Source organism: Giraffa tippelskirchi, chromosome 4 (assembly GCF_054371585.1).
Source record: "Giraffa tippelskirchi isolate mGirTip1 chromosome 4, T2T-mGirTip1v1.2.pri, whole genome shotgun sequence".
NCBI classification, from domain to species: Eukaryota; Metazoa; Chordata; class Mammalia; order Artiodactyla; family Giraffidae; genus Giraffa; species Giraffa tippelskirchi.
In genome coordinates this window covers 80734962-80748315 of record NC_137278.1, presented here as the reverse complement: position 1 = coordinate 80748315, position 13354 = coordinate 80734962, and the positions used below count along the sequence as shown (strand labels likewise).

The following is a 13354-nucleotide window of genomic DNA, read 5'->3' as shown; positions in this document are numbered from 1 at the left end:
AGTCCCCTATAATGAAAAGGACATCTTTTTTGGGTGTTAGTTCTAGAAGGTCTTGTAGGTCTTCATAGAACCGTTCAACTTCAGCTTCTTCGGCGTTACTGGTCGGGGCATAGACTTGGATTACCATGATATTGAATGGTTTGCCTTGGAAACGAACAGAGATCATTCTGTCGTTTCTGTGCTAGGTACAATGGAAGGTAAAACAAAGATCTGCCCACAAGAAACTCATGACCAATTATTTATCCTGCTTATTCTCCCCACAAAATAAATAAGGAAACTAAATTATTACAAAATAACTCTGAAGTGAGAAGCACAAAAGACATCTTTCAGTGTTCATTCTAATACTTCATAGTTTACAAAGAATGTTCACATGGATTATCTCCATTTGATCCTCATAACCACCTGTTAAGAATATCAGTACCCTTAAGGTGACTGAGTCACATAGTCAGGTAACAGAGCTTAATAGGAAGGGTGTGGAAACACAAATACGGGGTTTCTGGTACCAGATCTATGCTCTTTCCATTACATACCCCATGCTTCACTCTGTTAAAGTAACACAAAATTTAAGAGAGGTAAAATAATCTATATGGAATGGGAAAAAACTGTATATTTCTTTGTGCCTTTGATCTGCTCTGCACTCATGGCTTGGCCATCAGTATCAAGGTTATCTTTAATATTCACAAATATGTCACCAACTGCCTAATCACTACATCAACTTTACTTTGAATTCAGATAACTTTCCAACATTTCTTTTTGACTGCTATACTTTAATTTTTTCAATAATAGTCTTTTCCTTTGGGATGAAATAATAAGATATTTAATCCAGTGATAATGCATTAACCAACACTAGCTATTTGCCAAGGAGTGAGAAACAAGGGACTTCAGTAATTCTATGTGTTTCACATGTTTCTTTAGAAAATACCACATAATGATTAAAATATAGGCAGAAGAGGGCAGTCATTAAGCACTGTGTAATGAGCACATAATAAAATTTTCTGATCTATGATTCCACTTAATTATCACTCAACAGTGGCTGCAGCTATTTATGCAACAAATATTTATTCCATACCTAAATATTCCTGGTACTGTTCTGGGACTTAGGAATATCCCTCAGACTCTAGAACAGAATTAAGAAATCCTTATTCATTCTTAAAGTGTTTATATTCTACTAAAGGAGACCATTAGTAAGCAGAACTACAATTTTGGATAGTGTTAAAAGTACTATAATAAAAATGAAACCCATTTTGGGGTATTATGATAGAGTGAGGGGAGAGACCACAGATAGGGTGGTCAGAGAAGACTTCTCTGAAGAGAAGACATTTGATGGAAACCTGACTGATGTGAAAGATCCAGTTATGAGATCTGGAGATTCATTCATCCTGGGGATAAGGGGCTACAAATGAGGTAAGAAGGCCACTAAGAAGACAGTGAGCAAGGTGACAGTAGGGATTGCCCTGTGTTATTAACAGTAGGAGGAGAAGTAATAACAGTCATAATAATAACGATGATAAATAGACTAGCATAATTTTGATACTGTTAGGGGCAGTAGCTACTGGGCATTAATTATACACCACACACTGTGCTAAGTGTTTTATATATGGTTTCTTTTAATCCTCAAAATAGAGGATTATTGTCTTTGTTTTACCACAAGGAGCCTGAGGCATAGAAAAGATAAAGGCTTTATCATCCAAGGTTACAGAGTAGACAACAGGGAAGTTTAACAGATTCTCCAAAGTCTGTTCTCTTGACCCCATGGTCCTGTGGTCTCCAACTGTCGAGTCTTCATGTGACTCAGACACTCATTACTAGATTCCCATTTAGCCAGGGACTCCCAGATGGTGCAGAGGTAAAGAATTTGCCTGCCAATGAACGAGATGCAAGAGATGTGGGTTTGATCCTTGGGTTGGGAAGATCCCCTGGAGGAGGAAATGGCAACCCACTCCAGTACTCTTGCCGGGAAAATTCCACAGACAGAGGAGCCTGGTGGGCTTCAGTTCAGGGGTTGCAAAGAGTCAGACATGACTGAGCGATTGAGCAGGCACGCACAGAGGCAATGAGTGTTGAATATGTAGAGAACTAGGCCGCCTTTTCAGCCTTCTTCCTTTCGTACTTCGTATTGTTAATGTCCTTTTACTCAAGTGGGTAAAAGGTAAAATTTCCCCCTGAAAAACCTAACAAGGAACTTTACAACAACTGGGGAAGGAAAGGTGAAGAAAACTGGGGTGAGGGCTCCAGGAAGACTGGTTGTTCCCACAAACCCCACTGTCTCAGGAAGGAGGTTCCCTGCCCTTGGCCAGCTCACACTTAAGTGAAGACAAGCAGCAATTACCTGGAGGGTAGGAGTGCTTTCCATCCACAATCCACTCTAACAAGGCCTCGATTAATTCAAGATTAACTTTTTCAAAATCCATAATGGACATTGTTTTGATGACTGATTTGCTAACTCCTGCAAGAAAGGTAAAAATAATAAAGATATTAATAGTTTTATACCTTATTGAATAAAATATGCCTGGGAACTAGGTGTATCTTGATTTAATAATACAGATGTTCACACTGAATGCACTGAAATGAACTTTTTTCCTTCAGTCTCTCAGAAAGTACAGGCTCACTAGAAGCACTTTTTTGCCTGAACAGTGACCTGAAGAGCAGGCTCCTGGCCCTGCTTCAAAGGGCCAGAGAGGCAACTTTTCACTGTCTTCCTTCCTTCCCCTTTTATCTATCATACATCTATTGCCAGTTTAAGTTCTAGAAACAAGATTCAAAGTCAAATGTATTTCAGAAAACCCTTCCAGATTTAATCAAGTTGTGAGTCATATCAGACAAAAGTCCAGCTAATTGTAACTGTAAAAATCAAAGCACAGAGATCACAGCTTTCAGCATCATTTTTACAACAGTGACTTTTAACTTTTAGATTCTTTTGAGAAAATCATAAAAGTTATGAACCTTCCCTGAAAAATACATGTGATTTTAATGGCTTCACCAACACCCCTGAAGTCTACCCACAGACCCTCAGGTTAAGGGTCTACAATCTCCTTCTAATTCATATGAGTCCTAGTAAAAGACATAGTTCCTTATGTTGTACTGTAAGCCTCAGCTCTTTTTAAAAACAAACAGCAGGGACCTCCCTCATGGTCCAGTGGCTAAGACTCTGCGCTCCCAATGCACGGAGCCTGGGTTCCATCCCTGGTCAGGGAACTACACCCCACATGCCATAACTAAGAGTTTACATGCAGCAACTACAACAAAACAAAGTCCCCAAACCAAACAAATGAACAGCATAAACTGGGGGGAGACTAACTCTCCAAAGACAGCTGCCCTTTCCTTTAGGTCTTTCTAATGACCCATCACCTGAAACAGAATCCAACCATAGCAAAATAACTGTAGTTGGTATCAAGGAAGAGAAGCTTCCTACATTTTGCTGAAAAGCTTGAAGAGAGGCAAAAGCCATTTTTAAACAATGCTGTTCTAACAGTGAACTGTATGTCGGTAAAAAATCAAACAAAAGGAAGAAACAGGCTACACAAGCAAAAATGTGGATGGTGTGGAAGGCAGAGCAGGAATCATTTTTATTTGCCAAGATTCCAAATAGCTACACTTTACCAAAAGGAGAACCAGTTAACTGAAAAAAAAAAGGGAAACAAAATTTTTTTAATTAAAAAAAAAAAGTTCAGCAGGGCTTACTAATCAATTATATATTTTAAAAGACTAATTATTCTCTTTCAACTAGAAAAAGTTTCAAAAATTGAGCTAAGGAACAACATTTAATTTTCTGAAAGGTGAAAGAAAGCACTGAGATCAACTAGATAGAAGGAATTGTTTCAGAGGGAGACTAAGAGAAGCTAAGAGATCGGCCCGGCATCACACAGAAAACAATAGCAGAGCCAGGTTCCCCAACCTCAAATCCTTAGAAAAGACTTCTCAGAGGCACTTTCTGAACTTCTGTGTCCCTGTGTTTGACCTTAGAAGGACTGTGACTTAGATCCAGTCATAATTCTTAAAGAAAACTGGAATTTCAAAAGAGAAACCAAAGAGATTCCTGTTAACTAATTTAACAGAATAAGGAAATGGGAGTTGTCAGCTGGTGTGAAGTACAGAAAGAACACAAACATTTGAGTCAGACATTCTCATCAGAATCACCAACTGCACTAACTGACTGGGCACTATGCTGTTGATTTGTATGGTCTTATTTAATCTCCTAAATAACCACATTTTATAGATAAGGAAACTAGCAATAGAGAAGATGAAGCACTTGCATCTAACTGGTTTTATGACAGCCTGGGGAGTTAAGTCCAGGTCTGTAAGATACAAGTCTGTGCTCTTAACCTTGCTTCCCATGATGTTGGGAAGATGAAGTGAAATGTTTGGGAGCTGTATGTATCTTCCTGAACAGCAGAACAAATGGCTAATGCCCTAGTTCCTTTATGATCACCATGTCCCATGCAGGGCTGAGTCTCTGGTGGAAGGAGGAAAAGGAAAACTCGCTTGCCTTTTCTGCTACAGAAGTAGCAAGGATCTGAGGCCCTTACACTTTGAAAGGTAAACTTTTTTTTTTTTTTTAAGGACCAAGAGGAATTGGGGTGGCAATACAGGGAAAAGAGAACAGGAAAAGCAGCGGAGACCTGTCTAGGCTTTAAAAAGAAAGCAAAAGTAGTCATCTTAGGATTTCTATGGATTCAGCCCAGCTGAACATATGGAAGGCTATCTAGGAACAAAGTTGGGTGGGATCTAGCATGGGAGGAGAGAGCACCTCACAACACAGGTAAAAGCACTCAGCAGAGAGTGGATCCTAAAAAAAAGATTTTTTAGGCCCATTTTAAGTCATTTTCCAGGCCCACTGAATAATGCTAAATCTAGTAGGTGAAATTTTGAGGATATTTAAATAGTTTCAAATCTCTCTCCACAACTGACTCATCAACTACCAAGGGAATAAATAATAACTATACAGAGAAGAAACACAGGCATCATCTTAACCAGTTGGTCAAAGTTATTGCCAATAATGGGACAAGCCAACATCATATGCCTCCTGATGGGATGCACTGAGAACAAGGTTCAACATTATTTCTGTGGTTTTCTAACCAAAAACACATAACCTAAAGTTAACCATCAGGCAATATTAGACAAATCCAAATGAAGGGACATTCTACAAAATACTTGGCCCAAACTCTTTAAAAATGTAAATCATAAAAGAAAAATAAAGGCTGGCAAATTTTTCCAGATCAAAAGAAACTCAAGACACATGATGATGGAATGCAGTATGTAATCCTGGGTTGGATACTGTATCATTTAAAAAATAGCAATAAAGGACATTATTGAAATAATTGACAAAGTGAGAATATGGACTATGGATTAAACAGAAGTACTGTATTGTGTTAAATGTTTTCATTTTGATCATGTCCTATTGTTGTGGGGTTTTTCTTTTGGCCATACCGCATGGCTTGCAGGATCTTAGTTCCCTGGCCAGGCATGGAACCAGGATCGGTGATCGAATCCGGCCCTGGGAGCGGTTCTGCTAAGTCCTAACCACTGAACTGCCAGGGAATTCCCATGTCCTATTGTTATGTAAAAGGATGTCCTTGTTCCTAGAAAATATACACTGAAATATTAGGGGTTAAGGAACATCATATCTGCAATTTATCCTCAAAACATTCAGGAAAAATATATATATACATGAACAGAGCAAATGAAGCAAAATGTTAATAACTAGTGAATCAGGGTAAAGGATATAGGAGAGTTCACTGCAGTCCAGCAAACTTTTAATTCTAAATTTGAAATCACATCAAAATACAAAGTTACAAAATACTCAAGAATATAATTTACATTTTACCATCTCTTCATTTTTCTATAATGAACACATTTCTTTTATAATCAGAAAAAAACCCACTGGTAAATATAAATAATAATGATTTTAATATGTATTGGAACTGTTATATTTCTATTATTCTGATGAATTAAAGACAAGATAACTATGAAACAAGAGCTACATTTTTCTTTTTCTGGTTACCTTTGGCATAACTGTACAATTCCCCCAGGAAGCACATTACCTTGATAGCGGGCAAGGAGCTGTTTAAAATCTAACTGTTGATCTGGTACCGCATCTTTGACAGAATCCTGATCCCGGAGGTGCAGGGAGAGGCGCAGGTCCTCCTCCACCTCCTCAAATGCAGTTCTGCTGCGCCTGGCCTTGAGCTTCTCCTTTGACATCTGTTTCATGGAGCGGGCATATGGGCTCCCATCCTGCAACACATACCTGAGCGAAAACGACAAGGGAACGTATGGCTATGGATGTGGGTCTGTTGGTGAGGAATGACAACATTCACCTGTTTCACCTCTCATTCAGCACAATGTTGCTCTGCTTCTGCCCAATTCACGAGCTATTCTTCCACCAGTCTAGGATTCCGTCATGCCCTACTGCTGGTGGAGAACATATTGGAATGCTTTTGGCTCTGCTTTAAGATAATTTTGGCGGTAGTGAATTTGGAAAAGTGAAAGAAAAAAGACAGGGAAACTAGATGAAGGATGATTTCCCCAGAGGTTCACATTCAGTGGAAATGGGATACAGCCCACAACACAACTTTAATGAGCTCCTTAAGTATGATTATTGCACTATGAAGTCTGAGAACCACTGATCTAGGGTTGTTAGCCTGAGAATATTGCATCATTAATAAACAAAGAATTAGGAGGGGGCTTATTAGAAACAGAAAGAGAAGAGAGAAGGAAAAAAATTCTGGGTTGAGTTTAAGGTGTCAGATGTGACAGGTGTTTTCACTCTGGAGTTCAGAGGTTAGGAATGAAGACACTGATCTGGGAGTTCTTGGCACAGCAGCAACAGCTGAAATCTTATAAGTCTGAGAAGAAACAGTGCAAGAACAAAACTCTGGGAATCTTAAGGTCAAGGAATAGGAAGAGAAAGCAACGTTTTTCAAAAAGCAGCAATCTGCTGGTATCCAACAGACATTACCATCTTCTATACAGTACCAAACTTAAACAGACATCTTCACATCCACATGTACTGCAAACTCCTTGAAGGTAGAATGATAATAACAGCTAACACAAATATATAATTATATAATCTTAATACATAATATATTGCCTGTGAATTCAAACAATTTGAATAGTAAATATTTGCTGAAAGGGGAAAGCAAAATGCTCAAATTGAAAAATTAGAAGAAAAAATAACACATTTATCGGTATCTGGGCACAATGAGGTAAAATAGTGATTTTGTTTTCAAGGACTTTCATCAAACTTTAATGAATAATATCTTCTTTACCTTGTCACAGCAATTGCATCTTCCAGAAAAAACTGATCAACAGGAAATGTACGACCTGGAAAAACAAGAAGACAGAACAAGTAAGTCTCAGAATACCCATTCAACTATCTTGAAATTGTTTGTATATGTAAAATTTTCTTAAAATGAAGCCTGGCACAATAAGGTACTATTTGCTCTGTGGTCTTAAAAGTATCCAAAAAATGCTTTTGATGATAAAAATTGGAAGGAGTAGATTCCTGTTAATAAATAAAACAAGTGTAGTTGGAGAAATGATCATTTGCTACAAAGACTTTTTCACCTCTTTAAAAAAATCTGTTATACCTTTTCATCCCCTACCTCCTTTCTCATGGGGGACCTTATAACAGTCAAAAATTGTATTCTAGATCAAGAATATAATTTCATCTTTAAATCTACTGTTGATATCCTCTGTAACTAGAGCAAGTAGTACTATTATCAGTGTTTCAAACTGTTCCTTTAGCAATCAACTGCAGAAGGATAAGCCAAAAGCCCAAGGTGAAAAATTAATCCCACAATGAGACTGAAAGCACCAAAAGAAGACACAGACTATCCAATTTCACTTACTCCCAGAGTGGGTCAATATCCAGAAATTTACCAGAATTCATCAATGAACAAATATGCTATACATAGATACAACTTTCCTCTTTATGACAGATTACCATTATAAATTCACATTTTGATATTAAACACAACAGAATCCTACAAATACAATCACCTAGACTTTTTTTTTAAAGCACATATAAATTAAAATCTCCCAGCAAATGAATATAACATTACCTCTTTATTAATTTCATTATATGATTATGATTTTATTATAAACGAATCATTCTTCTCTAGAAGGAAGTATAAATACTTAATTCATTTACATCTCAAATGAACTTTAAAATAATTGTATTTGCTTATTAGGACAATACTTATTTAATGATGCATTTTAATCACCTGGTATAGTGATAACTGGGCAGGAATTAAAATATTCTGAAAAGAGCTCAGCGTTTAAGGTTGCACTCATCAGAATAACTTGAAGAGTTGGTCTCTGCAACACAATGTCTTTCAAAACTAGCAGTAAGAAGTCACTAGAGGAAATAAAAGAAACACCTGAGGATCAAACAAATTTAATATATGAAAATTAATAAACTTTGACATATTTCAAGTAAGTATAATACCTATGTGAAAAAAACTTATGACACTCTGAGAAAGATGTATCATGTTTCTAGATGTAAAGACTTAATGCTATCAATTTCCCATCAAATAAACTAAAATATGTGTAGTACCAATAAAAATACCAACAGGATTTATCATTACATTTGATAATTCTACCTCTTGATATCTGTATGTACATAAAGAGGCATACACAATGATTTTCATTATAGTATAGTTTGTAAATAGTAAATCAGTGGAAACTACTGAAATGTCTATCAATCAAAAAACAGTTAATTAAGACAGTATCATCCATTCTAAGGAAAGACATGAGGCAGATAAAAGGAATAAAGTAGAACTCTAGATACAGACATGAAAACACCTCTAAGACATACTGTTGGTGGAAAAAGAACACACGCTGTAGAACACTATGTACCACGGAACAGCAATGGCCTAACTGGTTTCCCCAGCCCTTGACCCCTTGAAAGCTATTCTCAATATGGCAGACCAATAATTCTGTTCAAATGTAAACCTGACTGTTCCACTCTTCTCACCATCCTTCAGATGACTTACCAAAGTTCTTACTAATGAGGCCCCAGAATCTGCAGCCCCACTACTCATTTCCTGTCACTCTTCCTCTTGCTCACTTGGCTTCAGCCATGATGTTCTCCTTGATGTCTTTGAGACATGGACCCCAGGTCCCTTGCATGTGTTATTAATGTGCCTAGAAAGGGCTTCTCCCAGATACTCACAGAGGTAAGCTCAGTCACTTTCTTCAAATCTTGACTCAAAATGTGCATTTTCAGCGAGACCTTCCCTGGCCACCATGTTTAAAATCGCAAATGCTCCCATCCCTTGCATTTCATATTACCCTTTCTCTTCTTAGCACTTAACAAACATACTTTATATTTTACTTCTTTTTCTTGCTTAATGTTGGGCTCTCTCACTAGACTACAAGCTCTATGAGGACACGGATTTTGGTTATTTTGTTCTACAAGATACTACATTAGTACCTAGACCAATGCCTGGGATACAGTAGGTGCTTGATAAGTGCTTGTTGATTTACTAAATGAATATATAATTTGTAAAAGAAAAAAAGGTCATAAAACAAAACTACCTATTCCTGAAAAAACAAGCATATATGTTAATATTTATCACCAATCTGACTCCTGTAGTTATCTCTGGGGAAGGGATCAGGAATGGTTTGAGAGTGATACTGGGGACTTTTGCTTTATCTACATTGTTTCAATTTTTCGTAAGTGTATATCCTTATACTACTTAGTTTTCTTTAATGAGCTAATTTAATAACATTTATGATTTTTCTGTTTCTATTTTAGGGAATAGGAAAATAATATAACAATAGGCAAGTGGTTAGGTATTCGGTTAGCCAAAAACTTAATTTGGGTTTTTGGCCAACTCAATAATTTATGGTATATCCATACATTAGAATTTCCTCATGCAATTATTAATAATAATTTCAAAGACAGTTCATGCTATTAAATATTAGATCAAAAGCAGCACACACTAAATAATCCCAATAGTGTTTATGGACACACATCTCTTTCCTAACTCCCAATATAATCCCAGAAGAAAACAGACCAAATTCTAACATTAATTAGCCATTCTATAAGGGAAGATTTTCTTGACATTTAATATTGCCTAAATGTGTTAAAATAATGTTGTCTCTATGACCAAAAAATTAAAAATTTTAAATATAATTTTTCTCTATTCAACCTTTTATCTTATTCCTTAACTGATCTTAGTTCCTAGAATTTGCTATTTTCTGCCTTTTTCAGTCACTTATTCCCTACTTTTTGTTATAATTCCCCTACTTTTTCTTATAATTTGAATACTCCATTCCCATAGACTGGTATTTGTAAATTCTCAAATCTCCCTTCTCCAGTGTGTTATTTATCTTTATTCAGATATGAAAATATTTTGAGTTTTTAACTGCTAATATTCTGTATGTCACTGTGTGTGCTAAGTTGCTTCAGCTGTGTCCAACTCTTTGCAACCCTAAGAACTGTAGCCCCGCCAGCCTCCTTGGTCCATGGGATTCTCCAGGCAAGAATACTGGAGTGGGCTGCCATGCCCTCCTCCAGGAGATCTTCCTGACCAGGGACTGAACCCTGACTCCTACACTGCAAGCAGATTGTTTACTGCTGAACCACTAGGTAAGCCCCTATATGTCACTAAGTTTTTATAAGAATCTTTTTCTGAGAACACCACTGCAGCCAGGAACCAGATCCAGTGCTATCCTCTAGTTTCTTTGAGTTTGTGGAAGCATAGTTATAAAACCCAGAGCTATTTTTTAAGTTCAAAATAACTTCCCCTAAAATTTAAAAATTTATTTTTAGAATATGATCATTTAAATATTATTTTAGTAGAATGCTTTGATTTCTTCTTCAGAGTTGTTCTGTGATTCTTAGTTAAACGTTCATTTTACCATTTAGCTGCAAACTGACACTATTTACCATTTCCTTTTTCCCCACTGTTCTCTGAGTCTCTACAAAATGATTTGCCCTCAAACATAGATTTTCAGTGCTTTCTATATAGCTACTTAAAATTTATTACTGTTTTGTTCTAGGAATTCTTTTTATTATTCTTTATTTAAAACAATTTTGGCTACACCGTGTGGTTTGCAGGATCTCAGTGCCTCGTGTGTATGCATGTGTGTTCAGTCGTGTCTGACTCTGTGACTCCCATGGACTGCGTGTATGTGTGTGTTCAGTTGTGTCTGACTCTTTGTGACTCCCATGGACTGCGTGTATGTGTGTGTTCAGTTGTGTCTGACTCTTTGTGACTCCCATGGACTGCTGACCAGGGATCAAAACTGGGGACCCAGCAGTGAAAGTGCTGAGTACTAACCACTGGATCGCCAGGGAATTCCCTGATCTATTCTTTTTATATAAAAATCCTTTTCTTTAGTTTCAAATTTCTTTACATTTCCTATTTATAACAAGATCAGTGTTATTTATTTTCTCTAACAGTCTTCTGGTTGCATGTCTTCCCTGTTCAGTTCTTGAAAACTTTTTATCAGCAGTAGCTGGGACCTCTTTTCACATGTGTTTTGTTCTTTTTAGTTTTACTATGATCTATTTCCGCTTCTCTGTCAGCCCATCAACTTTACTTAAGACTTTTCTTCTCAAGATACTTATAATGGTATAGTCCTTTTGGTAAAAGCCTCATTATTTTCACAGGATCATCTCTTTTTACCACTACTTTACTGCTTTAGAGCATGATCTACATGACAAGATTGCCAGGAGAAACATCAACAACCTCAGACATGGCGATGATACCACTCTAATAAAGTGAAGAGGAACTAAAGAGCCTCTTCAGTTCAGTTCAGTTCAGTTGCTCAGTTGTGTCCGACTCTTCGCGACCCCATGGACTGTAGCACGCCAGGCTTCCCTGTCCATCACCAACTCCCAGAGCTTGCTCAAACTCATGTCCATCGAGTTGGTGACGCCATCCAACCCTCTCATCCTCTGTTGTCCCCTTCTCCTCCTGCCTTCAATCTTTCCCAGGGTCTTTTCCAGTGAGTCAGTTCTTCGCATCAGGTGGCCAAAGTTTTGGAGTTTCAGCTTCAGCATTACTCCTTCCAATGAATATTTAGGACTGATTTCCTTTAGGACTGACCGGTTTGATCTTGCAATCTAAGGGACTCTCAAGAGTCTTCCCCAACACCATAGTTCAAAAGCATCGATTCTTTGGCGCTCAGCTTTTCTTATGGTCCAACTCTCACATCCATACATGACTACTGGAAAAACCATAGCTTTGATTAGACGGACCTCTGTTGGTAAAGTAATGTCTCTGCTTTTTAATATGCTGTCTAGGTTTGTCATAGCTTTTCTTCCAAGGAGCATGCATCTTTTAATTTCATGGCTGCAGTTAGCATCTGCAATGATGTTCAGTTCAGTTCAGTCACTCAGTCGTGTCCGACTCTTTGCGACCCCATGAATTGCAGCATGCCAGGCCTCTCTGTCCATCACCAACTCCCGGAGTCCACCTAAACCCGTGTCCGTCGAGTCGGTTATGCCATCCAACCATCTCATCCTCTGTCGTCCCCTTCTCCTCCCGCCCCCAATCCTACCCAGCATTAGGGTCTTTTCCAATGAGTCAACCCTTCGCATGAGATGGCCAAAGTATTGGAGTTTCAGCTTCAACATCAGACCTTCCAATGAACACCCAGGATTGATCTCTTTTAGGATGGATTGATTGGATCTCCTTGCAGTCCAAGGGACTCTCAAGAGTCTTCTCAAACACCACAGTTCAAAAGCATCAATTCTTCGGCGCTCAGCTTTTTTCACCGTCCAACTCTCACATCCATACATGACCACTGGAAAAACCATAGCCTTGACTAGACGGACTTCTGTTGGCAAAGTAATGTCTCTGCTTTTAAATATGCTATCTAGGTTGGCCATAACCTTCCTTCCAAGGAGTAAGCATCTTTTAATTTCATGGCTGCAATCACCATCAGCAGTGATGTTGGAGCCCCCCAAAATAAAGTCTGACACTGTTTCCACTGTTTCCCCATCTATTTCCCATGAAGTGATGGGACCAGATGCCATGATCTTAGTTTTCTGAACGTTGAGCTTTAAGCTAACTTTTTCACTCTCCTCTTTCACTTTCATCAAGAGGCTCTTTAGTTCTTCGCTTTCTGCTATAAAGGTGGTGTCACCTGCATATCTGAGGTTATTGAAATTTCTCCCGGCAATGTTGATTCCAGCTTGTGTTTCTTCCAGCCCAGAGTTTCCCATGATGCGTTTCTGCACATAACTTAAATAAGCAGGGTGACAATATACAGCCTTGATGTACTCCTTTCCCAATTTGGAACCAGTCTGATGTTCCATGTCTAGTTCTAACTGTTGCTTCTTGACCTGCACAGAGATTTCTCAGGAGGCAGGTCAGGTGGTCTGGTATTCCCATCT

At 38.0% G+C, this 13354-nt stretch overlaps 1 protein-coding gene across 4 annotated transcripts in view; it reads right to left on the bottom strand.

Moving 5' to 3' along the window:
- Positions 1-13354, bottom strand: part of DHX57 (DExH-box helicase 57) — a 62449-nt gene that overhangs the window by 22562 nt on the left and 26533 nt on the right. For all 4 annotated transcript variants that reach the window (XM_081483222.1, XM_081483225.1, XM_081483223.1 and 1 more), the window contains exons 10-13: positions 8226-8359; positions 7269-7323; positions 6042-6247; positions 2330-2446 (exon numbers count right to left, since the gene is read on the bottom strand). In XM_081483222.1, the coding sequence (XP_081339348.1) occupies positions 2330-2446; positions 6042-6247; positions 7269-7323; positions 8226-8359 (512 nt within the window). The remainder of the gene's footprint in view (positions 1-2329; positions 2447-6041; positions 6248-7268; positions 7324-8225; positions 8360-13354) is intronic.